The sequence below is a fragment of the Zootoca vivipara genome, chromosome 17 (genome assembly GCF_963506605.1).
Source record: "Zootoca vivipara chromosome 17, rZooViv1.1, whole genome shotgun sequence".
Taxonomy (NCBI): domain Eukaryota; kingdom Metazoa; phylum Chordata; class Lepidosauria; order Squamata; family Lacertidae; genus Zootoca; species Zootoca vivipara.
This window is the reverse complement of record NC_083292.1, coordinates 16,494,708-16,522,200: the sequence shown is the minus strand read 5'-3', so window position 1 is coordinate 16,522,200 and position 27,493 is coordinate 16,494,708. Positions and strand designations below refer to the sequence as shown.

The window sequence follows — 27,493 nt, the reverse complement described above, 5'->3', positions numbered from 1 at the left end:
CAGTGCTTTTTTAAAAAAAAAAATGCTATGTGCTTTAGCAGTATTCAATAATTATGATTGTTACTGAAGGATATACAGTATGACTTTAGGCAAAGCTAAAGAAGTCCTGACATTTCTTTAAAAAGCGAACATAAATGAATGTGAGTCACTGGCCCGCCTTTCCTGTCTGGCAGTGGCTCTGTTGGGTCTTGCTTAGCCCTTCACATCCTTTAATTCAGCCATCCCCAAATTGGTGCGCTCCATATATCCTGGACTACAACTACAATGGGAGCTGCAGCCCAAAATGGCCGAGTTGGCTGGAGCTGATGGAAGCTGTAGTCCAAAACATCCATAGGGCACCAAGCTGGGGGAGGCTGCTTTTTAGAGAGCCCCTTGCTCCACCCCATGGGGCCCTCCTGCTGATCACTCACCCCTAGGCTGTGGCCAAAGCCAGTGCTCGGGGCGGGACTCGCTGCGCTGATGTAGCTGCTGACTCCTGAATCCTGATTGGCTGCTCCGTAAAGCTCCGCCATTGGCCCGGGGCTGGTGGTGCCCAGGAATCCACCGGTGCGATTCGGGGTGGACCCTACAGGAGGAAGCAGGACTAGCCAGTGAAGATGCCAAAATGAAGGCCCCCTTGTCCCCCCGCCCCACCCCTCACCCAGAACAAATATCGAGCTTCCCCAAAGCCAGCAAGGTGGCCACCCCCCAGGGAGCACGGCAGTTACCTGTCCCTCGCACCACAGCCGCTGCTGCTGCTGCCGCCGCCATGGGTCCATACGCAGTGAGAGGGATGGCTGGAAGGAAAGGGAGAGACGTCAGAGCAGGCCTGGGCTTCCCCGCAGGGGTGGTGAAGGAGTCGGTGGCTGGTGAATCTGAAGAGCACCCAGTGCCCATAAGCCAGGGGTGGGGGAGGCGGTGACCCTCGCCTGCTGATGGGAGTGGGAGTCACTGGTATTCCCGCATCCCTGCTCTCTGAGTAGAATTTCCACAGAGGGAATAACGCCTCTTCTTAGATCTCTGGGATGGCGGGGGAACAAGCCGCCTTCTGCTGGCTTCAGAAGCTTTCATAGGTTTCCTCCCACATCACTGTCTAATTACATCAGGGATAGTCAACATGGTGCAATGTTGGTCAAGGGATGATGGGAGTTGTAGTTCATTGGGCCATATTGGCTGGGGCTGAATACCAACCACTCCGGCTCTCCGTGCACCAGGCAGACAGCAGTTCAACGTCACAGCCACAGCATATATTTAAAGAACTCTAAACAGGCATGGCTTCCCCCAAAGAATTCTGGGAGCTGTGATTCGTTAAGGGTGCCAAGTGCTCCCCCCAGGGGGTACTCAAGGGTTCGTAGTACCGGCAGTTCTTTTTGTTGTAATTTTTAAAATGTGCCACTTACTGTAACAGCTTCATGGTGAGTACTGGGCTCCTATTTTTCTAGCACTGGTTAGGAGACCCCCTAGCCCCCTCACAGAGCTGCCGTTTCCAGAGATCCCTGGGAAAAGGGATTGGTTATTAAACCACTTAGGGGGTAGCGGCTCCGGAAGGGGAATGGGGGTGGTCTCCTAACAACTCTCAGCACTCTTAATGAACCATGGCTCCCAGAATTCTTTGGAGGGGGGAGGCCATGGTATCATAGCTCTTTATGGTGTGGATGTGACCTTGAACTGTGGTCTACCTGGGATAGCCAGCGTGGTTGGATTCAGCATCCTGTCAGCTCCAGACTGTGGCCGTCGTCTGAAGGCACACAAGGCCACCAACTTGATGGAGCTAGGTAGGTCAGGCAGGCCTGTATGGATGACCACCTGAGAACCACACAGGTGCCACCTCGGAGAGAGTTCCACAATGGAATAAAGCTTTTCAATACCCATGTTAAGAAAATAAAATAGGTGAGAAGCATCAAGATTTTAAGCCTGGGGAAAGGCCTTATTATTATTATTATTATTATTATTATTATTATTATTACCTATGGTATCAGAATACCTGTGCTACAGGGTCTTTGGATGCTTATAACAAATTACCTTGGAAAGCCGTGGCAGGAAGTAGGATAAGGTCTCCCCCACCCCTGAAGCTCCAAACCTCAGAAGAAAGAGAGGGAAGTGTGGCGAGTGAGGGGATGTTACGGAGGATGAGGCGGGCTTGTCAGTCCATTAGCTCAGGAAAAGAGAGGAAGAGCAGAGCGCTGCCCGGGCAGGAGACACACGTGGCAGCTTCTACAAAGCTTTGGGGAAATGGCAGTGGGGGGCAGGGGGTGCGCCCTGAAATGCAAGTGCGAGGCCAGGCCAAAGGGTGGAAGGGCCATGGGGAGGGAGCGGCGGGAGGCATTAGACTCAGAGAGGAGGAGGAGGAGGAGGAGGAGGAGGGTGGGGAGAAGGTGCCCTCTGCTCCCTTGTGAACAGTGGGTGCAGGGAAGGAGCACCCCCTAAAAAATTCCACCCCATTCCATCTCCAGAAAAATAGGGTGAAACAGTGCTGTGCCGTTCCAGCATTGGCATGGCTGTTTTCTCAGGGAATGCCTCAGCAGGGCAAAGAGTAAGGAATAATGCAGCAGAATCAGCTGGAAGGGACCCGAGGGTCATCTAGACCAACCCCCTGCAATGCAGGAAGCGTAGCTAAGTAGTTCACAGTTCTAGGAGGAGGCACCAGAATTCGGAGCAGAACAGGGATTTCCAAACTGCCTACGAACATGTGAAGTTCCCTTAGTAGAAGACAGAGGAGGGGGAAACTCTGGGCCTACAGCTGCCTTTGGCTCTACCCATTGGCCATGCTGGCTGCTGGGGTTGATGGGAGTCAGAGTCCTCAACCAACATAGGGGAGGGCTGAAGGCGACCCCTTTTCTCCTCAATCCACACAGACCAGCAACATTTATTCTGACCAGTGGTGTCTCTGTTATGCTTTGCAGAGTGAGGCTTGGTGAAAAAGCGCTGAGAGAAAGAGCAAAAGGGTTGTGTGGGTGGGTGCCTTATCGGTGGTGTTAAATGGCTGCGCCATTCAAGTAAGGATGTAACAACAAACACATTTCCCTGAACGCGGAGCCGTTGCAGAACAACACAAGAGCCTGAATTTTCACGCAAATGGAAGAGGAAACGAGGATCATTTCCAACTGCCCCGCCCACCCGCTCCCCCAAAACAAGCTGCAAGGCGGTAACTGGGCTGGAGCCGCCCAAAGCTCTGTGCCCCCCACCCTTCCAGCTTTTTGCAAGGTTTAGGAAATCGGTGGGACTGACCTGTCAGCTCAGGGAGGACTGGGGCACTCGGGAGGGGGGTCCTCTCTACCCGGAATTCTAAAAACGAAAGGCAAGACAACTTAGGATATGTGGTCAGTTTTGTCCCCAAAAGAGAGGATCCAGAAAACAGAGCGGAAGGGGTGGGGTGGGGAGAGAAGAGGCGCAGCAGCAGAAAACACAAATATTCTTGGTGAGGCAAATCCTCAGAGTTGCTGCCTGGACTTAACAGAGTGGGGAGCAGGTGGGGGAAGACCCACCACTGCTTTCAAAACCGGCACCAGATGCCCTGGCTCAGTATGACCGCCTAAACAAAGGATTTCCCCCCTTTGCAAACAGCAGCGGTGACCTGCCTCGCAGGCTTTTTGTGACCCCCCCCCCAAATTCAACTGACATAACAAATTATTTTTCAGTCCTTGAGGTTTGGAGCCCGTTAGATTTTTTGATTGTGAGTCTCAATTAATACCCGGCTTTTAGATGGTGGGGCTGAGGGCTTTGTGTTCCGGTTTTCAGGAAGGCGGCAACTCTGGGGTGGGGGTTGAGGATCAGAAGCAGGGAGGGAAGGAGGGGCTTAGAAAAACAGGTTGAGAGAGGGAGAGAGAGGCTTGCAAGCTGCCCTTTCCAGGACTAACAAGTTTCCAAGGAGAATGGGGCCAAGGAGGGAACCACAACATCAGCGTCCTGCTCCTATTAAAACCTCAGAGGTTTCTCTCACTTCCTTCTTGAGTGGAGACAATTGGCAAAAGTTTAGAGAGGAGGCGGTGAATCCCCTTTTCAGCCCGAGGGCCACATTCCCTCCTGGACAACACCACGTGTTGCTGGTGGGCGGGGCCAGAGGCAAAAGTGGGCGGAGCATCATGCATGAATTTTATCTTTGTGCTGTAAGCTAGTTTCTACACACACTCGCATGGACCCCCTCTCTTATCTCCATCCAGACGAGAATGAAGCATTATCAGAGTTCGAGGCCTAGGGAGAGGGTGTGTGGCTAGGGTAGAGTCCCAAGGGCTGAAGGTCCTTGCGGGCTGCATTAGGACTCTGGGACTGAGGTCTGTCATCCGTCCTCCACCACCCGCCGGGATTGTAGGGATGAATTTTGGGGTCACTGGGGAGCCCACCCTTAGCACAAAGGCACAACAACCGAGAAAAGGGAGAGAGACATACCAGGGAACTGGTAAGTGTAGCCAGGCGCAAGGCCCGTGTAACTTCGGCTAGCGTAGGTGGCAGCCTGAAAACCTGGGTAACCTGTTCCCAGAGACAAAAGCATTGAGAAAAGTTAGATTATTTCACAGCAACGCGAACACACACACACACACACACACACACCCCACTGATTCACCCCTCATTCCCTCATTCATGAGAGGCAGCAGAAGGGATATTCTAAATGTTCGGATCTCGCTCTCCTCAATCTTTTCAGGGGAGACAAAATTCACTTACAGTTCAAACCCTTAATAAGTTGTCCTTTACTAGCAGCCAGGCTCACAATAACGAGACACTGGAAGAACTTCAGAGACTGTTTCTCTGACAAGTCGGCACAACAAAATTATGGCAAAACAGCACTTGTGGAAAAATTAAGATAAGAAGAACAAAGAATCTTTCAGCACACGTTTACTTAGTCCAGTCATTAAAGGATCCTGTGTTGTGCTCGAAACACCTTCAAGCGGAGCCGGTCTCCATACTGCACCTCTGCATGATTTAAGTGCTCTGGTGGCGCCTCACCTCCTTTAAACAGGAAGCAGTGTGTGCCGTTCTTACTTTTGCACCATGCAAAAGGAATGCTCTTAATGTGCAAGAGCAATGTGCGTGTCAAATTTTAATCTGTAGGGGAAGGTGTAACCTCCTTCGTGGGGAAACTCTGCTCTAGCACTGGAATTATCCGCAGTGCGCCCATTCTGCCAGAAGAGGGCAATGTGGGATGACAAATGCCCACCCGCCCAAATGTACTGTATTACCCCAATCACAAGACCTCTGACATCATAGAGCTGATCCTTACACAACTCGGGCACAGGTCTTAGCACAGGCTGCCTGCTGCAGAGCAACAGGGGCAGAGAGAAAGAGTAAGGGGGCGCAGGCAGTTAAAGAGAGCTCCTTTGCCGTCCTTACCCAACATGCCAATCCCGAGCATGAAGGCGTCCATTCCGTAAGGCATCACCCGGGACCGCCCTCTCGCAGAGCCAGTGGGGGACATCACTTCCTTTGGCTGAGCTTTTTTACATTCCACCTGACATGAGACACAGAAAGGAGACCGCTTGTTTGACAGCCCCCCTAACAGTGCAGGAAATGTAAGCTTGTAGGGGAACCCCTCACTTCCCACCCAGGAGTCGGATTTACAAGCAGAAGAGCTTTCTTCAAGCCCAGCCCTGTAAAAATTGCTGCATCCCCCCCCTCCCTTCCATAACCATGCCTGCAAAACCATTCCCCAACTTTGTGCTGGCTGCGGCCAATTTGAGTTGTCCAGAACTTCTAAAGGGCGAAGACGGCTCCGTTATTTTCTTTTTATGTCTCCTTTCTAAGCCACAAAAGGCTGGTTTCCCGTCATGACATCTTTTTTAAAAAGTTTGCCCTAAACTAGTTTGGATCGAACAGTTCTTTGCACACAGCATTTCCTGCTTGGATTCTTCCTGCTCATTTCCACCCCATCCCCTATTAAATGTGGAACCCCATTGCCGCTTCCTTCTCCTCCCCCCCCCCTTACAAGGCTCCTGCGGCTCTTTAAAAGTGGCGCAACTGACAGAAACACAATGGGTGGAGTGTTCCCCTTCATTGCATCCCCATATTTGGGTGGTGGCAGCTGCACCTGTTGAATTACCACCCGTCATGCAACTTTTAAAGGCATGCAATTCCTGCCAGAATAAAACAATAAAAAAATCAGCAACTCCAATCTAGTCAAGTTTTCCCAGTGCATGTATAGTTGACAACACTAGGAATCACTGGCCACATAGATCACAGACAGGTGGCTGTGCTGTGCAATACAAAGGAAGACCCATCTAACACTTCGTATACACACACATTACAGAATCCACAACCCAACCTTCCTCCTCCTAACCATTTTGTTGTTGATCTCATGGAAGTGGATCTCGCAGACTTTCTCCACAATGTCTTCACTTTCGAATGTGACAAATCCAAAACCTGAAAGAGAAATAAAACAGATGGCCTGGTCAAGATGCTGCAGAATCACATTCTATGGCAGAATGAAGGCCAGGCTAGGATCCTACCCCTGCTCAGGTCCTGTCAGAATGTCAAGACACAAACACAACATACAAAGAAACCGGCTGGATCAGGCCAGTAGCCCATCCAGTCCAATTCTCACAGTGGCCACCCAGATGCCTTAATGGGGAAGCTCTCTAGCAGGACTGGAGAACACTCTCCCCCACCTGCTGTTTCCAGCGACTGGTATTCAGGAGTACTACTACAGTGGTAAAGGGACCCAGGTGGCGCTGTGGGTTAAACCACTGAGCCTAGGGCTTGCTGATCAGAAGGTTGGCGGTTCGAATCCCTGTGACGGGGTGAGCTCCCGTTGCTCGGTCCCAGCTCCTGCCAACCTAGCAGTTCGAAAGCACGTCAAAATGCAAGTAGATAAATAGGAACCGCTACAGCGGGAAGGTAAATGGCGTTTCCATGTGCTGCTCTGGTTTGCCAGAAGCGGCTTTGTCATGCTGGCCACATGGCCTGGAAGCTATACGCCGGCTCCCTCGGCCAATAATGCGAGATGAGCGCGCAACCCCAGAGTCGGTTGGACCTAATGGACAGGACCTAATGGTCAGGGGTCCCTTTACCTTTACCTTACTACAGGGGTACCTCGGGTTACGAACAGTCCTGGTTACGAACGCTTCGGGTTATGAACTCCACAAACCCGGAAGTAGGTGTCTCGGGTTGCGAACTTTGCCCCGGGATATGAACGCAATCCGCTTCTGGGGCCGAGGGAGGCCTATGAAGCAAATGCGCGCCTCGGATTAAGAACACTTCGGTTAAGAACAGACCTCCGGAACGAATTTAAGTTTGTAACCCGACGTACCACTGTACTGCTTTGGACTTGGACTATAACTCCCATCAGCTGGCAGGAACTGATGGGAGATGTACTCTAAAGCCTCTGGAGGGCCCCAGGTTTTCAAAAGCTATCCCACTGGATTCCACCACATGTGTGAATGCAGGGCAGGCAGGGTGGGGGGAAAGGACTTTATTTGCTTCTTGTGCAAAACACAGCTTTCAACCTTGCCACATGTAGAAAACCAAAGTATTTCTACAGGTAGGCCTAGTGTTGTCACTTGACTGAGGAACTGTGGGGCGACGGGGGACCTGCCTAAGTCTGCACTTGGGTCTCCATGAGCAGTTTGATCTGCTGAAGCCAGAAGGCAAAAAAAAAGCCTTTACAGCACTAAGAGGGAGGCACCACATCACATGGTAACATGTGTTTTAAAAGTCACAGGCGCTGGAAGCGACTGGGAAGTTGGCAACCCCTTCAGGTAGGGCGAAGGCAAATTTGAGGCTGTGTGTGTGTCTGTTTAAAACAACAAGCAACTACCCTTCATCTCTCTGCTGAGGCAGCATGAAAACACCAACAAATACTTCTTATTATTTTAAATCATTTTGTAGTAGAGTCCCACGTCAGGGAAAGCAAGCAGCATCCTAGACCAGTCTTTCCCCAAGGGGGCAGTGGATTGCCCAGGGGAGTGCCAAGCAGGCAAGAGGGTGGCATGGGATGTAAATGACCACCAGACTTTGAAAACTTAGTATCATTGGCTCAAGTCCACCAATTTCCCTGAATTCATTAAACTAAATGGTTTTCAACAGATTTTGAATAAATGTGCAATTAACTGTTTCTGTTTTGAATTTCATTCTGCTGTTATATTCCTTAGTGAGTTGTGCAAACCATTATTCTGCAGGGTAAGGTAAAGGGCAATGGAGATGAGTTTATGGAACCAAGAGGCCGGTTGCCGAAACAGTTTGGGAACCAAATGTGAAAGATGAAAGCAGGGACGGCCTATTCTTTATTCCCAAAGGAGTCAGGTATCTAGGGGCTGCCAGGGGGAGGGGGCTGGGTAACATCAGTCATCTTCAACCCAGAGGACGAGCCTTGCTTTGGATGGCACAACACCCACCCACAACCACGCAGGAGAGTGGTCTCCTGCCAGCAGCCTGCAGAAGGCTCCCCGCTCTGTAACCCAACTCCCCAAGGGAGGCTCTGGGAAAAGGTGACCTAGGAGTCGGAGCAGCCGCCGTCGCAGTCCCAACCCCCCCCCCCGACCCCCCCGCTGCGGCAAAGGAGGAGAGGCAGCCTCCTGGCTTTCGTGTCAGCTTCCCCAGGGGCTCAAATTACTCAGGACAAGGTAAGACACACAGACAGATGGAGCCACGTAGGTGACCAGGGAGGGGAAGGGGAAGAGGCTGCCCCCTCCCTCCCCCCCCCCGCCGGCAAAGAGTTACACGGCACAGGAAGCAGGCAGACAAAAAGCCCTCTGTGCTGAGAGGGGACGCGCCGGGTAAAAGGACACGGCTGACGAAGGAAAGTGGATCTGGAAGGAAGAGGCTGGAGGGAAGGGGGTGGGAAGGAGCTGCAAGCAGGGTGGGGCAGAGCAGGAGGGCGGAGGCAGTCACAAGTGGTGCCTGGGTTCTCATGAAACACCCCAAAGCCTGGCTCCTCAAAATACCGGGCCTCACCTCGGTGCCTGTTTGTGGTCTTGTCAAACATGAGCATTGCGTCGTCCACCTGCAAGAGACAAATGGGAGGAGTGGAATTGAATTTGGGGTCAGAAAGGAACAGTTTCCATACTTAATCCCCCAAAGCCTTAGGACTTCTCTGCCTATCGTCAGGCAAAGCAAGGCAGCTGGATCCAGGTATCTAGGTTTGGGGTGCTACAAAAGGGCAGCCAAGCGCCAAAGCTGTTTCACTGTCTCTTTAAAGGGAGAGAGGCGCCTGTGTGTCTTGAGATGGGTCCTGGGACAGCCTGTGCTGCCCATGCCTCTCGCCCCCATCCTGCCCGAATCTTAGGCAGACCACCAGCCCCTTCGCTGGGCACTTCTGGATATTGACTTTGGTCACCCAAATCCCAAAGAAGTGGAACTGCCCTAAATGGCCACCAATCATTCAACAAACAAACAAAATCATAATAACCTAGGAAGCCGCTTTAGGCAGAAATCAGACCGTTGGTCCATCTAGTTCAGTATTGTCAACATACACTGGCAGCAGTTCTCTGGGGGTTCGGGCAGTGTTTGAAATTAGCCAGGTGCCAGGCGCATTTTGCACCTGGCTATTGACCACTTGCAACCAAGTGAAGATGCCTGGGCACCAGGATGACGCCTGACATCCCCATCATCATGCCTGGGAGATCACTGGATCTGAACTATTTTCCCATCCTCAGACCCCATCCTGAAGAATTCTATCAATTATATTTTATCTGCACAATTGGAATGAGTTTCGGGAACCCAAATGCTTCTTCTGTGCAGCCTGAGCAGGAGCAGTCACCATTAAGAAAAAGAGGTTGGCAACCATAGCTGTGGTTTAAGAAGCCATTTGGCGCCTGGCATATATATTTGAGTTTCCAACACTGGTTTCCGGCAGGGATGTCTCTCCTGGCCCTACCTAGAGATTAAACTTGAGACCTTCTGCATGCAAAGCAGATGCTCTGCCACTGAGCCTGTACACTGCTAACATTATGACTGCATCCAGAAAAATCCTCCAGGCCAGAGACTCCGGTTACACACAGATGATGGTTTATCAAGTGCTAACATGCCACTTGGAAATGTAATCGCTTAGTAAGCTGCTCATCTGTAATGCCATTCCAAAGAGGCAAGGAGAATTCTAACACAATTCGGATTAAAAATCCAGGAAAGCAAGTGGTTCCCCACTTGGCTGGAGAGGAGGGAAGCCCAGCATGTCTATGCTGTCACAAGTACACTGTAGTAAGCAGGCTGCAGAGGTTCTTTTTGTGGGGTAACAAAGAAACCAGAGCTATGAATTAGGATGGCCCCAGTTCAGAGCTCAAGCAGAGGTGGCCTCCAGATGTTGTTGGACTCCAACTCCCATCAGCCACAACAACCAAAGGTCAAGGATGATGGCAGTTGTAGTCCAGGCACCATGATGACACCACTAACTTAGACAAGTAACTGTCCCCCTCAGACTCTACATTAATGTGAGGTGTGAGGATTATTCCCAAGTGGTGCCTATGGAAGACATTTCTTTTGAATAAGGCTTTCTCCCAGATGTGATCCAGCCATTTATGGAATATTAATTGCACACGTGTACAAATAGTTTTATTTAGAATTTGTAGAGGTGGCCACTGAGCTACAGGGCTAAATTCAAGATGCTAATATCAGCATATAAAGTCCTAAAAGTGTGCATTCCCCAATACCAACTATCTCAGATCCTACAGCCAGCAGCTGGTGGTGACGCTGCTGATGGTTGCTGCTGACCCATGACGGGGCCTTTTCGGTGGTGGCTCCCCAATTGTGGAATGCCCTCCCCAGTGTGGTGACCCTTTCTCCTTCATTATCATCTTTCAGAAGGAATTTGAAACCATTCCTTGTTTACCCAGGCATTTTGTGGATGTAGAATACTGTTCATGCCTACCCTAATATCACCGGATAGAATGATGTTTTTAATCGTAACTGCTTTTTGGAATGTTTTAACTGTTTTCAGAATGCTTAAACAAATTATTATGCATGTGTTTGTCACCCTGGGCTCCTTTGGGAGGAAGGACACAATATCAATTGAATAACTGAATGGAAAAAATAAAATTTACTCTACTGTAACTGCTTTTAGATGGATTTAATTGCAATTGTTTCTGGAGTGTAAGGAAGGCTGGGATATACAGCAAATTCAACAAATAACAACAAATTGTTTTGTAACTTTTTCCTTCTATTTTTATTTTGTACCCTGATTGTTCATACGGTTGTTGTTGTTGTTGTTGTTGTTAATAATAATGCCACCCCAAACCCCTAAGACATTTGCTTCCTGCATTTTTTACTAACCATTTCTATCACATATTCAAGGCAGGTATCTACACAGCCAGGAAGGTTCTGCAGAGTGTGAAAAGGGAAAATATACATATTCCCCTTCTCTTTCTTCCTGAAACAACCCTGTACAGTGCAGGGGAGGGTGAGGTTTGTTTGTTTGTTTTTTTAAAAATGTATTATTAACCTCACAGCACACATCTCTCACCACCCTAATCCCTCCCACCCCTCCCCAATCCAGGATGCTTACTATAATCTGTTAGGATCTTGAGAAGGCTAATTCCTTCTTCCAACCCCCCCCCTTTCCGTTTATTCCCTCCCACCCAAGCTGACACTTGTAAGTAACCCTTGCAATCCATTTATTTCCTGAAAGCTCACAGGTTCTTGCTGGGCCATTTTCAATGGTTGTAGTTTGTTTTTTAATATATATATATTTTAAAATAAAATAAATAAAGCCAATATCCTTTCTGCAAGCCAAAGCAGCCCTCTACATTTATGTAGAAACCATTAACCTTATTTTAAGTAGAAACATAGGAAGCTGCCTTTCAATGAGTCAGGTCATTCATCCATTCTAGCTCAATATTCTCTACACTGGCCAGCAGTGGCATGTCTAAGTTTTCAGGTCTCTCCTAGCCCTTACCTGGAGATGCTGGGAATCGAACACAGGATGTTCTGCATGAATATCAGGTGCTCTACTGCTGGAAGTTACCTTATACCAAGTCAGACCATTGGTATATCTAGCTCAGTGTTGTCTACACCAGGAGTAGCCTATGTGGTGACCTCCAGATGTTCTGGCCAGGCTGGCTGGGACTAATGGAAGTTATAGTACAACCACATCTGGAAACCACCACAGCTGCTACCCCTGGTCTACACCAACCAACCAGCAGCGGCTCTCCAGGATATTAAGCCAGGGACATTTCCCAGTCCTACCTGAAGGTCCAATTTAAGTTATTTGGAAATGGATAGCCCAGTTCTGTTTCCAAACTGTTTCCAAACTGATAAGCAAGTAACTGTTAATGAATTATCCCTCAGCAATAATAACCATATTTGCCCTGTTTTCGGGGTGTTCGGTGGCCAAACGGTCAACATGCTTCTTCGAAAAAGTGGCATGATTCTGCAAAAGAGCTGGTCTGTCGTGGAGGCGAAAGCCTGGAATCAGGAACCAAGGCACCAGAGCGTGGCAGTTCTACAGTCGGCACCCCTGGGCCCGTTCCTGAAAACTAGGTTGCTAGCCCCTTCAGTTGGCCTGAGACCAGAAGCCTGACTGCATCCCTGTGGGAGGAAGCTAAGGAAGTTGAGGAGGGTTTTGCTAGGATTGTTAACCGTGCTCTGCTTCCTTGTCTACCTTGTGTCACAGGAGGACACAGAAACTGCCCTTCCATAACGTCAGCAGGCCGGGATGAAGGAGGTGGGGCGGGTGGAGAGGGGGAGAAGGTGCTCACAATGGGCTTTCTGTGTTCAGGGTCAGGGCCGCTGTCAATTGGCAAGCCTGGCAGTCAACGTTGCAAGGGTTTCAAGATTGACGTGCGCTGGGCAAAGAAAGCAGGGCAAGAGAGAAAAGGAGATTATCCACTTTACCAGCGGACGTCTCGAGTAGAGCGTCTGGCAGAGGGATAGAGCACAGGGCACTCGCTGTTCCGGCCTGATTAACCCCGAGGTAGCAGGCGTTAACGTGTGCCGAGGACAGGGGCAAAACCCTCCCGGCTCCAATGCCACTGGGGCATTCTGCCAAGGCCGGGGGGGGGGTCTCCAGAAGAGTTCAAGGTGGCATACCTCCGTGTCCCCAATATTTTGTCCTCACAACAACCCTGCGAGGTAGGTCAGGCAGAAAGCGTGTGGACGCCCCAGGGTCACCCAGTGAACTTCATAGCTGAGTGGGAGGATATGAACCCTGGTCTAACCAGACACTCTAACCACTACACAACACTGTGCACATTTAGTCGCCTAACACTTTTGTGGTCTCGGTCCTGTTCTGGAGGAAGTGGTACTCCTTCACATAATCAGGGGTCCCCAAACTTACCCGGCTTTGGGCCGGATGCCTGCCGCACCGATTGTGTGGTGGGAGCGCTATTTCTGGCACACTCCCAACCTGGAAAGCGCCGGAAATAGCTTGTGCGCATGTGCAGAAGCCTCCTCCGACCCGGAAGTACACCGGAAATGACGCTTGCGCGTGTGCACAAGCTATTTCCGTTGCTTTTCTGGGTCGGAAGTCAGCAGCCGTGCCACACCGCGCCGGTAAGAGCAGGCGGCAGCAGCGAGCGTTCCCTGGGGCCGCATAAAGGAGCCTCAGGGGGCCGTATGTGGCCCCCGGGCCATAGTCTGGGGACCCCTGCATAAGGTGGTATCGGTATCATCATCATCATCATCATCATCATCATCACCTATTTGTCTACCTCTTTGATTTCCTGGGGACTCACTAAAATTCTTCTTTGCTCAGGTAGCAAAATGACACTCTCAACGAACAAGCCCAAGACGAGAACACTGTAGAACGGAAACTCTGTCTTTGAAAAAGGCACCCTCCTTAGGACCTAACTAAAAAAACCACTGTCTTCCTGTATGTATTAAAAAGCATAATCTGTAGGCTGGGTAGACCACCTAAAACAGCAGAGAAGGAACAATTCCAACCCCCAAAGGAGAAAGACTCTGCAGAACCAAAGGACCCTGAATTAAGGACATAAAATTCGTTAGGAGTTCTTGATAATTATGAGAAAAGGGCCCCGTGCTCCAGTGCAGAGGCCGAGGAACTGAGCCGCCACAGAAATACACTTCCCTGGGTTTTTTTTTTATTCACAGGAAGGCAAGTTTTAATAAAGCTCCAAATCTTCCACAAAGTGGTCAGCGAGCACACTAAGCCCCGGAGAAATGGAGGCAGGCTTCAAGAACATAAAACCTAAGAAGAGTCCTGCTGGATCAGGCCAATGGCCCATTGAGTCCCGCATCCTGTTCTCACTGGGGCCAACCAGATGCCCATTACGGGGGAAACACACAAGCAGGACCCGAGCACAAGAGCACTCTCCCTTCCCATGGCTTGCAGCAACTGGTATTCAGAAGCATTGCTCTCTCAGACTGTGGAGCACAACCACCACAGCTAGTAGGCCATCAATGGCCCTCTCCTCCACTGTGTCAAAGAAGCCTGGGATGAAAAGCCAGGAGGGAAGAAGATGGTGGACAGCAGCATCACTGGGAATGGCCAGCCAGCCAGCCAGCCGGTCCCCCCCCCCAGCTCTCCAAGCACGTCCCCATTGATGAGGGAGGCCTTCCCTGACACCGGGTGGGCATTCAATTTCACAGGCGGAAAATGTGTGTCCTCAATAGGCTCCGGTGTCCATGGAAACCCAGGGCAGGGGAGAGGCGGGATTATGGCGGAGCCGCCAAGTTCAGGCGGGCAAGCGCTAAGTGTGAGTGGCAGCCCCCGGCGGGCGGCTATTGTAGCGGCTGCCCGTTGGGTGCCTCTTTGGGCAGATCCCCCTGCTTGGGGGGGGGAGACCCCCCGCTGCTCCCCTGGGCCCCATTCTCCAGAGCCCTTTTCTTCTCCAGAGGGAGGCCGCCGCCGCCGCCGCCGCAGTGGCTGGCTTTGCCAACGCCCCGGAACAAAAGAGGCTGGCTGGGGATGGCTTCTCTTGGGGCCTGGTTGCTGTGGCAACCCTGGCCCCTCCAATCCGAGCTGCTGGATCAGATTAGCGCCAGCTCTAATGCTCTCTCTTTCTCTCTCCCAGGGAAAAAAAGCGCTTCTCGACAGCCACACAAAAGGCATCCCTGCTGGGGACAGACCCTCCTCATGGAGGAGATGGTCCTTGTGGGCCTCGTGAGGGAGAGCCAGGGCCACTCGTTCCCCCCTCCTCCTCCAGGCACACAAAGGCCTCCTACGAGGGAGGCCCCATCGGCCCTCGCACATACTGTGCAAAGCTCTCAGCTCAGTCACAAGTCCGTTCCACCAGACTACGGGTCAGCGCCACAGTTTAGGAACACAGGAAGCTTAGGAACTGTTGACCCATCTAGCACAATGCTTTCTACACCGGCTGGCAATGATCTTTAGGCCGCATCCCAGCCCTGCTTTGGATTGCACCTTCTGCATTCACAGCAGATGCCCTACCCCTGAGCTCCATCCCTCCCCAAGTTGCCTTATACTGAAGCGGACCGCCAGTCCACCCAGCTCCATACTGTCCACACTGACTGGCAGCAGCAGCAGCTTCCCAGACTTTCAAACAAGGAACCGGTTTTGCAGTCGTCTAGTTATAGAGAAGTGACCATCATGGTGATCTAGGCTCTCTTCTTCTGGACATTCAAAGTCCCCCCTTTTAGACTACAGCTCCCAGTGGCTGGGACTGATTGGAGTTGTAGTCCAAAAGCAGCTGGAAGGGACCGGGTTGGGGGATGGCTGAGCCACAGAGCACTGTGTAGTTATTAGATGATTTAACACCCAGGAGCTGGCGGCAAGAGGGTGCTTACTAACTGTGTCTTGTCTATCCCAAATAAAATCCACCCTGCACTCCTTGCCATAGGTGTCGCAAGCCAACCCAAAGCTTTTCTGGAAGCTCAGTGCCACTGAGGAGTGCAGGCAGAGAGCATATTCAGAAAATGAGGCCTTCACTTATAGAGACAGAGGGTATAAATAGCAGAACGCCCCCTCAGCCTCACTTCCGTTCCACCTTCACATCCTATCTGGAGGTGGAACTCTGAGTCAGGTGGGGGGGGAGAGGAAGTGCACTGCATTTTATTTTTAGAACGTGTGTGTGTTTGGGAGGGAGCTCTAATCTAGTGCAGAGGCCTAGTGCCCACTGAGGCGGATGAAACCTGCATCCGAGCCGGGCCACTTCAAAACAAGAGGGGACATAAACGATGGAATGATCCTTTGCAGAAAACTCAAGACACTCACTGGACTCGTTGAGGTAGCATGTCAGGGAAAGGACTAGGATAGCTTTCTGCACGGAGGGGCTTTCCAAACGGAGAAGCAAAGCCCCAGCTGCAAGATTTATTTATCCCGGAGAAAACTAGGCCAGAATCACTTATCTTGCAGGGAGGAGGAAACCTCCTGTCATCACTACTGTGTTTTTGTTTTTGTTTTACATCCAATGGAGTTGAATGTTTAAGATTCAGGGTAGAAGGAAGAACAGGACATCTTCATGCTGCTACGGAACTCAGTCCCACAGGAGGCAGTTATGGCCACCAACCTAGATGGCTTTAAAACAGGATTAGACAAATTCATGGAGGAGAAGGCTATTGATGGCTACTAGCCATGATGCCTGTAATGCTTATTAATACCTATTGCTAGAAACCAAAGGAGAGGAAGAGTGCGCTTGTTGCTCAATTCCTGTTTGCAGGTTTCCCAATGGAGCATCTGGTTTGCCACTGTGATGCTGGACCAGATGGGCCATTGGCCTGATCTAGCAGGTTATCCGTATGTTCTTATGTACCTATCATCTCCAAGCTGGTTGCCCCCCCCCCCAACTGTTTTGGACTGCAGCTTCTATCAGCCCCAGCCAAAATGGCCATATGATACTAAGGCTGACGGGAGCTGTAATCCAATCAAAGTACAGCAGGTTTACATGTTCAAGCCTGGGGGGTGGAGGCATCGCAGGAGAGCCAAACATGCAGGGATCTAGGTGCAGGGATGTGCCACTTCTCCAATGTGAGGAGGTATCTCATGGGGCAAGATAAGTAGCAGCAGGCGTGAACAATAATTTCCTTGCAACCAAGTCTCTCACCTAGTTATAGCTGCAGGCTCAACACACCACCCAGAGGGAGCGACTCCACCTCTTAATCCCTGGAGGACACGTGTTCATAAACAACAGGCAAGGAAGGAAAACTTTGACTCAGCTGTGCCACTGCAGACGTAGTATAGATTCTATGTGTGAAATACATATACCTCCAGAGGTACATGGAATCTATTTAATGTATAGATTTGGCATAGCTAAATTGGCATAGCTGAGAAAGACATTTACTTCCTTGCCTGTTGTGCAGATCAGGGATAGGGAACATGTGGTCCTCCAGATGTTTCTTGGACTACAGTTCCCAACAACCCCAGCCTCAATGGCCCAATATTCAGGGATGACAGGAGTTGTGGTCCAAAAAACATCTGGAGGACCATAAGTTCCCCCACTATATAGAACCAGTTTACCTGCAAGCTCACCTTACTCCATATACGTCTGCTCAACTGCTCCGATCTGCAGATCTGGCAGTTGTAGGTGCTACATAATACCTGTTCTGCATTTGTAAAAACTTAGTACCCTGGTACTTTACTGTGGCAACACCTACACTTTCTAACTCCCTGCCTATTAACATCAGGCACCTTTGCTGTATTCTTCTCAGTGTTTGCTAAGAATATTTTGTTTAGGGAAGCCTATTTGCACATGCATAATAATGTTGACATGTACTTTAATCAGCTTTTTAGCTTATTGTTGATTTTAATTTTTTAAATATTTTAAATAGTTGTTTTTAACTGGGGTTTTTTTTTAAAAAACCACATTAATTCCATTGTTTCTTTCTTTTTGTAAACCGCTTTGAGGTTTTCTTTTGTTTTACAATCAAGCAATATATAAATTTATATGTATAGATACACACACACACACACACACAGCCTTCCCTATCCTGGTGCTCTCTGGATATCTTGGACTACAGCTCCCATCAGCCCCCAGCCCACACAGCCAATGGTTAGGGAGCATGAGAGCTTTAGTCTAAAATATCTGGAGACGATGAGGTTAGGGATATATTATAGAAAACTAGAAGGAGAAGGGTTCTAACCCTTGAAAGTTCTCTATGCACAAAAAGTATTTATGTTTGGTGGGGAATATTCAGTTATAGAAGTGAATGCTTTAGAAATGGTCCCATCTAGAAGCAGGTATTTATGAGATATACAGTGGTACCTCTACTTACAAATTTAATGCGTTCCGAACGCACATTTGTAAGTCGAATCCCATAGGAATGCATTGGGAGAAAAAAATTGTAAGTAGAAGCAACCCTATCTAAAAATTCGTAAGTAGAAAAAATCCTATCTAAACCGCATCCAAGATGGCGAACGGAGCTCCATTCATAAGTAGAAACATTCGTAAGTAGAGGTACCACTGTAGATGTAAAATTGTGGTCAGTTCTTGTACTGCAAACCACTGCCAGCCAAGAACCAAGCGGTCCTTTTCCAGTTTCCAGAGTGTGTGGGCGAGTGGGATTATTAAAAATCCAGCAAAATTGGAGGCGAGAAGGAAGGTGCATCACACTCTGTGAATTTTCTCTCCTTTCCAGAGTTTCAGCAAAATCTGCCAATACTTCTATGAGATAACTGAGCAGCGTTTTCTTCCAGGGAGAAGGGAAAGCAGGCAAATAAAGACCCTTCTGTAAACCTGACCTTAAAACAAAGGCCAATGACTTTTCCCTTGTGAGCTGGTTGTCAGGGAGAGCGCCCTTAAAAATGCCAAAAAGAGAAGCATCTGCTTTAGGACGGCCGAGCAGCCTGCAATGTGGCATCCACTTCATCACCATGTCAACCATGCTCTGTCATATTAAGGGTGGAAGAGAGAAAGAGGCACCAAAATCAAGCCCAACAGCCAGACGACCAGATCTCACTGCAAATCAGATTTCAGTTGGCAGCTGGATCGTAGCAAACAAAATGCTCCATGCTGTTGACCAGGTGGAGAGGGGGGAAAGCCAAGATTCTCACAGTCTTTATACCTGGACCAGCCAATCCAGGCGGGTCATACTGCCGGCCAATCACAGGAGCTGGTGGTGCACTTGACTACTTCCTTTCATGGCTGCAGGGGACCCTGCATGCCTACATACCTTCCAAAGTACTTAAGCCCAATCCCAGATTCCTGACATCCCCCATAAACTGCTGCAATTTGATGCTCCCTGGAAGGAAAGCTTGGTGGTCCTTCTCCCTCCAGTTAAGTTTCTGCTGACTAGCATAGAATCTGTGTCCTTCTCCCGCACACCCACCCACAGACTTTTCTAATTTTTCCCCCTGATGCAGGGGATTTTACATGTGCTTAGGAACTGGAGGGGTCAGGGCAGAGCGAGGTGGAGGTGGAGGTGTGTGTGTGTGGTTTTTTTTTAAAAAAAATCCCTTGCAGTGACTTGGCTCACTTACTCGAGTAATCTGAAGCCGTTCATTAGTTGGCGCATTCTCCAGCATGCCCACTTCTTAGCCCCAGTCACATGTGGATTTTGTAGGCAGATGACAGGTCGTTGCCAGAAACTGGCTCCCAGGGTTTGCTGCTTTGATCAGTCTCACTGGAGCTCTGGACAGTCTCCTATATATATTTAGTTTGATTGCTCTACCCTGATTTTCCCTCAAGGAGCTCAGAGCAGCTTGCTTATAGCTCCTAGCCAAGCAGCTTAGAGGGCCAGCCTGCTCATCTTCAGCAGCAGAATTGGAAGGCAGGCCCTAGGACCATCCTCTGAGCCATCCGCCCGCCCCGCCCCCCAACAGAAGGAAGCAGAGTTTGAGCAAGGTTTACAGGCTAAGCAACGGATTGCTCTCCTGCAAGAACTGCCAGGAACTGACACTTCTTATACACGGAAATAGAGATGGAAGGATCTGTCAATCTCGGTTCTCTCAGTCTCTTATTCTTCTTCATCTTAATTTCAGCTCTCCACATTTTGCAGCAATTTGCTCCTTTCTTCCTTTCTTTTAAATTCATCATATTTTAGTGTAAATGTCTTCTAACACACACCTTTATAATGCAGTTTTGACTATTGTACACATTTTTGCAACAAGATTTCCCTAATACAATGCATTTCTGTATGTTATTTTCACTAACGCCTTCATCTTTATGCACACTTTCCCCTATATATGCATTCTTTATAAAAAGCTCTTTGGTTGCAAAACTGCTTCACAAAATTCAGCTAAGTGTTGGTTTCCAGGGGAAGTTGTGCTTCGCATACAGCAAATTTGAAAGATTTGGCTTCAAATACAAATTGCTTCAAATTTCTCCTCTTATACAGGAGATGGAGGATTTGGAGTGACTCATCTCCAAATAAAGGACTGGGCAGAGCCTCAATTTATCCAATTTGTTCCTCCAATTTTAAGGGGAGAAACTGTGACTTAGCTTCTTGGCCTAGGGGTCCTTCCAGGCATCCTTTTTTTCTTGTGCATCCATTACGATCTGAGCTCACAATGGTATCAGGGTGGTTCTAAGTAATTCTGCTTTCAATGCTCTAATCTGTACTATTTAGCCAAAGGCCATCAATCCACTTTCAATACTCTTTGCACCTGCAGAAGTTCCAGGGAGGTTGTACTGCTTCCTTTACAATGTCCTGCAACTATCTGCTGAAATCATGCAACTTTTTAATATTGTGAATGTTCTAGGGTTGTTGCTTTTTTGTTGTTGTTCAGTTCCACTATAGAGCACAAAAGCACACACACCCCCAGACAGCAGTAATACTGGGGAAGCATAACAGGTCAGCTAACAAAGCAGAACGATGTGTGATCAGTCCTGCATGAATCCACCTCTAATGCACTGTTATTGAGCCAATGGAATGTTGCAGAATTACACCCACTAAAAAATAAACACTGGTCTGGAGGGGTCCTCTATCCTGGTCTTTGAACTTGAGATGTATATTTTCAGGATCCACCTTATTTTCGTGATTGCATTTCTTTTTGTAGGTACAAGTTTTAAAAACTGTTTTTTAAGCTGTCTTTTAAATTGTTGGCACCTGCCTTGGGACCTTAAGAGCGAATAATGGGTAATTTATATAGAGAGAGAGAGAGTTGATATAACTTCAATGTTTCATGTGGGGTTTCCATTGTACTTGATCAGCTGTGGTAGAATGCTGCAGCATGATTACTGACAGAGAGCTACACCAGGCCAAGTTCAAGGTGTTAGTATATAAAGCCCTTAACAACTTGGGACCAGTTTACCTGTGAGGTCTCATTACCCCATATATGCTCACACAACTGTTTCAATTTGCGGAACTGGCACTGCTACATGTACCACGTAATACCCATTCCGCATTTGTAAGAAATTTAAATTGTAGTGTGGCAGCGCCTATACTGTGGAACTCCCTGCCTATTGACATCAGGCAGGCACCTTCACTGTACAGAACTGCTAGAAACATTTTTATTTATAGATAAGTCTACCCAGTCATGTAGAAAGCTGGTGTATGTTTAAATCTTGTTTTTTCTTAATTGCTGGTTTTATCTTTTGAATGTTTTAAAGAGTTGTTTTTACTGATCTCTTTGCAAACCACTTTGAGGGTTTTTTAAACAGTCTAGCGGTATATGAATTTCATGAAATACATATATACATACTTGGGTCTCAGAGGCTGGATGAGGTCACGTACCTTTGTGCCACCTTAGCAGGGCCTAACCGGATAACAAATCAGCATGAACCAGAAGTTTGGGCAAAGAATGGGCTTCTGATTCCAGCTCTCCACTAAACCCTGACCCACCTGTTCCATATATCCATATATTACTCAGGCCAAGAAAGAGCTCCATGCAGAAAAGTCCTGTAGAATCGTTTCACTACCAAGCTGCTGCTGGCAGAGGCAAATTCTGAAATCAGTTTGCTACAGGGGAGATATATACACACGACCACTTCTCTCTCCCCCCCCACCCCCAAAACAGAACCTGATTTCAAGTTCTACATTCATTGGCTAGGCGTATGATTTGGAGGTGGGCATGAAAATGGAGCGTCGCTAACACACATGTGCTACCGCGGTCATCTACACTCTGCTACCTTCAAAGCTACGTACAAAAAATTAAAACACAACAACAGTAGGAAAGAAAAGGGTAAAAAAAGAAAAAAAATCACTATAAACAGCTGAAATGTATTATTATTATTGTTTTTCCTACATCTAAGTCTAACTATACAGATAATGATAAAAACTATCTACAAAAGTCTTTGGGCAAGACTAGGCGAGCAACAGACGAAAAGGGTGAAGCTGGTTTTGTGATTCTTTGAGCCAGAAGACAGAGGGGGTGGGGGGAGTGAGGGGGAGGGGGGGAAACTACACATTTGTATATCTGTACCTTTGATCTATGCTGGGACACGAAGGTGCCCCCTTCACTGCCAACTACTGATCAAAGAGCATCCATGGCCACATAAGGGAGGGCTCTGTGGAAGCAACGTCATAGAAGAGAGCTTAGGATCCACACAGGGCGCAGAGTCACATGCAACAGTGGCTGGCTGGCTCTCCTGACCAGGAGGAAAGGCCGACAGCAGCTGCCAAGTATCAAATGGCATCCAAACGCCGGAGCCGCCTGCCCCAGGAAGTAATTTTGTAAGGAGTTCAGCAGGATGTGTAGCAGGGGCAAAGGAAGGGAAGCAAAAGGGCTGTGGGCTCTCTCAAACCCACAGTCAGGAAGATTCGTCTCCCAAGCACAGACAACTATGCTGCAGTTCCTGCACCTTTGGGTTCCCCTTCCAACTCTACTTTTCTGTGATTACAGCTACTTGAAATGGGGCAGCAGTTGGGCAAACAGCAAGCTCCTGGGCAAAGGTGTGGTTCCACTCCTCCTGGATCATGCCAATTTGAGTATTGTTAATTCCCGCCCTTCACACCCTGCGGCCCCAGGGCAGGTTACAGCATTAAAACACAATATTACGAAACAATTTTGAACAGCTTACGATAATAAACGTAAGGTGGGTCTTAAAAACATGCACCTCAAAGTGTCAAAAGGCAGGGGGAAGAGGTCTGTCTTCAGCATTCCCCAGAAGGTGCCAGGAGCACCTCCGTAGGGAGGGAGTTCCACAGCTTAGGGGCCAACACAAGAAGGACCTGCCCCAAGCCACCACCACCACCCCAAGCATCTGAGGGCGGAGGAACTACCAAGAAGACCCTTCTCTGCTGATCTCAGCATCACCCCCAAGTTAAGAACGTTAGAAACAGCCCTGAAGCTGGATCAGGACAATGGCCGAGCTAGTTCAGCATCCTGTTCTCGCAGTGGCCAACCAGATGCCCCAAAGGGGAACCCACACGCAGGACATGAATGCAGCAGCAACTCTCCTCACTTGCGATTCCCGTCCTCCTCCAGTTACCAGTTTTCTTTTCATCAAAAGTAGGTAGCAACTCCATTAACCAAACCTTCCTCCCATGGCCTCCTACGCTCAGAAAGAGTACTCGTACCGTAATACCTTGACCCCAATGCTTCTGACTATTTCTAAGGCTACCCTTTGCCATTTGGGTCAATGAGGCTGAATAGTTATCCAAATGCATCACACCATGGTAAGTAAACACACCAGTAAAAGTAAATAAAATAAAAAATGGGGGGGGGGGGTCCTGAGAAAGAGAACAGACAGTGGTATCTAATCTCTGCTAGAATCTTTCATTTAAAAAAATTATGCATTTCACATTAAATCCTGAAGAACTTCTTAAAAAAAACTTGCTCAGAAGGAAGTTCCACAGATTGAACAGTATTCAAGGAGGCACACTACCCCACACCCTGTGAGTGGGGTTGGACAGACAATGGTGGGGGTTGTAGGGGAGGCATTTCACAAACCTCACAAAATTGTCATCAATGGTGTGATTCCTGCATTGGGTCCCTTCCAGCTGCACAATTATATGATTTTTCCTTAAAACCCGTAGAAGGTTTCCACTTAGCTCTCCTGCATTCAGCTAAGAATCACCAGGCAGAAGTTAGAAAGCATTCACAAGCTCGGGTCTATTCCCCACCCCCAAAAGACCCTGGTGGCTATAGAAAGGCACATGGTTACTTCCTAGAATTAGCCCATCTGAGCCCTTTTAAAGTGCCCCCCCCAATAATCCTTCACACTGGAATAAGCTATTAAGATACCATAACAGGCAAACAGATATGCCAATTGTTTGTGGGGCTGCCCTTGAAGTCTGTACAGAAGAGAGTACCTGAAAACACATCCGCTTTGGGCTGCTAACTGGGACCAGCTGTTAGGACCACATCACCATGCCAGTGTTGACAGAGCTCACCATCTGGTTTCGAGCAGAATTCAGAGTGTTGGCAGGTCGCCTTTAAAGCACTACACGCCATTTGGGACTTGTGCCACAAGGACAACCTGCTCGTGGACTCGGGTCATTTTTGGAGGCTCATTACTGGAGCCAACCCACTTTCTGAACAGAGGTATGTGACTAATGGTGGGCCATAGCTCAGCATCTGCCTTGCACACAGGGGGTACAATCCCCACATCTCCAGGTACAGTCAGGAGAGACCCCCTGCCTGAAACCCTGGGAAGCCGCTAACAGTTAGTGCAGACAATACTGAGCTAGCTGGACCAATGACCTGACTCAGTAGAATATAGCTTCCTATGTTCCTCCTGTGTTCCTATGACATCCTGCCTGGGCAACTATCTCTTAAGGGAGGCTCACTCACAGCATACCAGACAAAGACCTTTCTACTTTTCCAACCATTTTTTTGTTTCAGCACTGTATTTTTGACCTGCTGTTTTATTCTTTCCACCACTTCTTATTACAGTCGTACATTGGAAGTTGAACAGAATCCATTCCGGAAGTCTGTTCAACTTCCAAAATGTCCAAAAACCAAGGCGCAGCTTCTGATTGGCTGCAGGAGCTTCCTGCAGCCAATCGGAAGCCATGGAACCCGCGTCGGACACTCGGGTTCCGAAGAACATTCGCAAACTGGAACACTCACTTCCGGGTTTGCAGCGTTCAGGAGCCAAAACGTTCAACTCGCAAGGCGTTCGACTTCCGAGGTACGACTGTATTTTGATGACTATATTGTTTTTATGCCAGTCTTACCCAACTGGGTGCCCTTCAGATCATCAGCCAGCCTGGCACATGATGCTGATGGTTGGTGGGAGTTGTCAAATCCAAAGTATCTGGAGGGTACCAGGTTGGGGGATAAAGTTGAGCCACGCTCTGGAAGTTATTTATATGTTTATAAAATGTTTATATGTTTATAAAATAAAAAAGTAAAATAGGATGGCTATGCACTAACAAAAAAAAAGTTCACACGGCATCAATGTTCTGGCTCAGATTCAGCTCCCAACAACCAAAAGCAGGCAAACAGGCTAGTTGCTGAAGACTAAAAACTAAAAGAGGGACCCAGGTGGCGCTGTGGGTTAAACCACAGAGCCTAGGGCTTGCTGATCAGAAGGTTGGTGGTTCGAATCCCTGTGACGGGGTGAGCTCCCGTTGCTCGGTCCCAGCTCCTGCCAACCTAGCAGTTCGAAAGCACGTCAAAATGCAAGTAGATAAATAGGAACCGCTACAGCGGGAAGGTAAACGGTGTTTACATGTGCTGCTCTGGTTTGCCAGTAGCGGCTTTGTCATGCTGGCCACATGACCTGGAAGCTATACGCCGGCTCCCTCGGCCAATAATGTGAGATGAGCGCGCAACCCCAGAGTCGGTCACGACTGGACCTAATGGTCAGGGGTCCCTTTACCTAAGAACTAAAAGAAAAAGAAAACGGCACTGAGAGTTGGGGAACAACTTAGATGAAACTGAAAGGGAAGATGACCACCACAGGTATCAGACTATGGTGGCAATGTGGGAGGCTAACAGGCCTGATCCCTGAAACTTAATTCACTGGGGGATCTGTGCAAGCTCATGGAAGAGCATCTTGGATGATTGAGCCCTGCACTGGGGTCTCTTAATTAACAGACTTTCAGCGCCAGGTCAAAAACTTACAATTTCTCTCAGGCACTGGGAGGATTATCATGACTTTGCTCCCTATTGATGGAATGATTTTGGTGCTGTTCAGTACTGGATTACTGTACGGCTTTTCTTGAACGCATTGTTCTTTTTTCTGATTTCATATCATGCTTTATGCTTTTAACGTTTTTTGAGTTGTTTGGAGAATCCTTATGTGTCCAGTAACCAACAAGCTGAATTTATTATTATCAATCATCATCAAGTAACAGGGAGGGCCACTTTCCATCTCAGGCACCAAAATGTCTTTATTGTTTGGGGAAGGGCAGAGAAAGAGAGAAAGAGAGAAAGAGAGAAAGAGAGAGAGAGACTATTTGAAGAGTGTGGAAGGGGTTCAGTCAACTATAAGGCTTAGGAATGGATGACTCTTAGGGTCAGAACTTCAAACTTAGTTGAGGATCACATGGTTTAGGGCTCTAATGAAAATACAAATCACCTTGAACTATGAACTGGCCATGCTACTAGTCCTCAGCCTCATCTCAGGAGAATCTGGGTTGGAGAAGAAGTATTGACTTGTTGGTTACTTCACAGTTCTGTGAATTTGTGAGGCACCCAAAGGCAAAACACCTTTAAAATAAACCTCCCATGAAGCTGGAATCACCAACTTTACAAGCAGTCCTTGTAGCTCTGCCTTTAGCAGCTCTGGTGATTAGCAGGAAGTGGTACCACTGATCACCTGCTAATTTCTGCACTTCAGACTAGTCTTAAAGGCAGAAGAACAGGCCAGGCAGCTTTTTCCCAGGTCAGCTGACAGAACACCAAGCTATCTGCAGATGTCTTAGCAAGGAAAACATTGCATTTCCTAATCCTTTCCTTCAGCAAAGCCCAAAAGGTGTAATATTGGTTTTATACAATCACAGCTTCCCTGCAAAGTATCTTGGGAATTGCAAGTTTGGTGAGAGTACTGAAAATTCTGCTTCCTAACACATCCCCGCCTCCACTGAGTGAACTACATTTCCCAGATTGCTAACCAGGTTATGGCTGCAGTTTAGATATACCCGGAGGAGGGATGCAGTTGGTTGCTTAACTGGACCCAAAACACATACCTTCCCAAATTGTTCAAAATACTGTTTCACATCCTCCACGGTGGTGTTCACGGAGAGGCCGCCCACAAATATCTTCTTGGTCCGTGTCACCATCTAGAAAACAGAAGGACAAGAAGGCAGCAGGACAGCAAAAAGGGCTACTCCTTCAAAACTACAAAAACTTCATTTCACTTTGCCAGCTAAAGAAAATATGCTGTCTATCGCCATCCTGTGATTTATGTGCAGGTTTAAAGGAAGACATTTCCATGTGCCACTATCCCATGCATATTAAGAATCCCACTTCCTGAGAAAAGAACACCGCCTAATATTCTTTTTCCCTTAAAAAAAAAAACACCAAGAAGAAGAAGCCAAGTTCCAGTTCTTAAGGTTCCGATGGTTTGCTGCCTTGTGCAATTTTAAGCAGTTACAGGTGGTGCTTTGGTGACCTCTGCTTAGCTCTTTGCCCATTCCAATAATTAAATTATGCAGAATAACTTAGCTTTCGTTGATACTTCTGCATTGCAGGGGGCTATGCAGCCTAAAAACTTAATCTGCATAGCTTATACAATTTGCAGAATTCTGCTTCGCTTCACCCAGAATTTTCACCGTGACACCCCCTGCATGAAATGTCTGCTTGCAAACTACTTATTCCCCCGCCACTTTGCTTTCTTTGCCTACTCATTAAATTCTTTTTGAACAGCTTTTAAACAGGGTGCTTTTGAACAGCTCATCCCATTCACTTCAG

General features: G+C 48.3%; 1 protein-coding gene across 8 annotated transcripts in view; it reads right to left on the bottom strand.

Moving 5' to 3' along the window:
• The window catches only part of MSI1 (musashi RNA binding protein 1), a 58,183-nt gene that overhangs the window by 3,345 nt on the left and 27,345 nt on the right, over window positions 1–27,493 (bottom strand). For 2 of the 8 annotated variants that reach the window (XM_060269591.1, XM_035098724.2), the window contains exons 6-13: window positions 26,770–26,862; window positions 8,860–8,908; window positions 6,248–6,330; window positions 5,305–5,422; window positions 4,366–4,446; window positions 3,208–3,264; window positions 708–776; window positions 411–583 (exon numbers count right to left, since the gene is read on the bottom strand). In XM_060269591.1, coding sequence (XP_060125574.1) covers window positions 411–583; window positions 708–776; window positions 3,208–3,264; window positions 4,366–4,446; window positions 5,305–5,422; window positions 6,248–6,330; window positions 8,860–8,908; window positions 26,770–26,862 — 723 coding nt within the window. The remainder of the gene's footprint in view (window positions 1–410; window positions 584–707; window positions 777–3,207; window positions 3,265–4,365; window positions 4,447–5,304; window positions 5,423–6,247; window positions 6,331–8,859; window positions 8,909–26,769; window positions 26,863–27,493) is intronic. The other 6 variants (XM_060269592.1, XM_035098725.2, XM_060269593.1 and 3 more) reach the window with 3 other exon arrangements.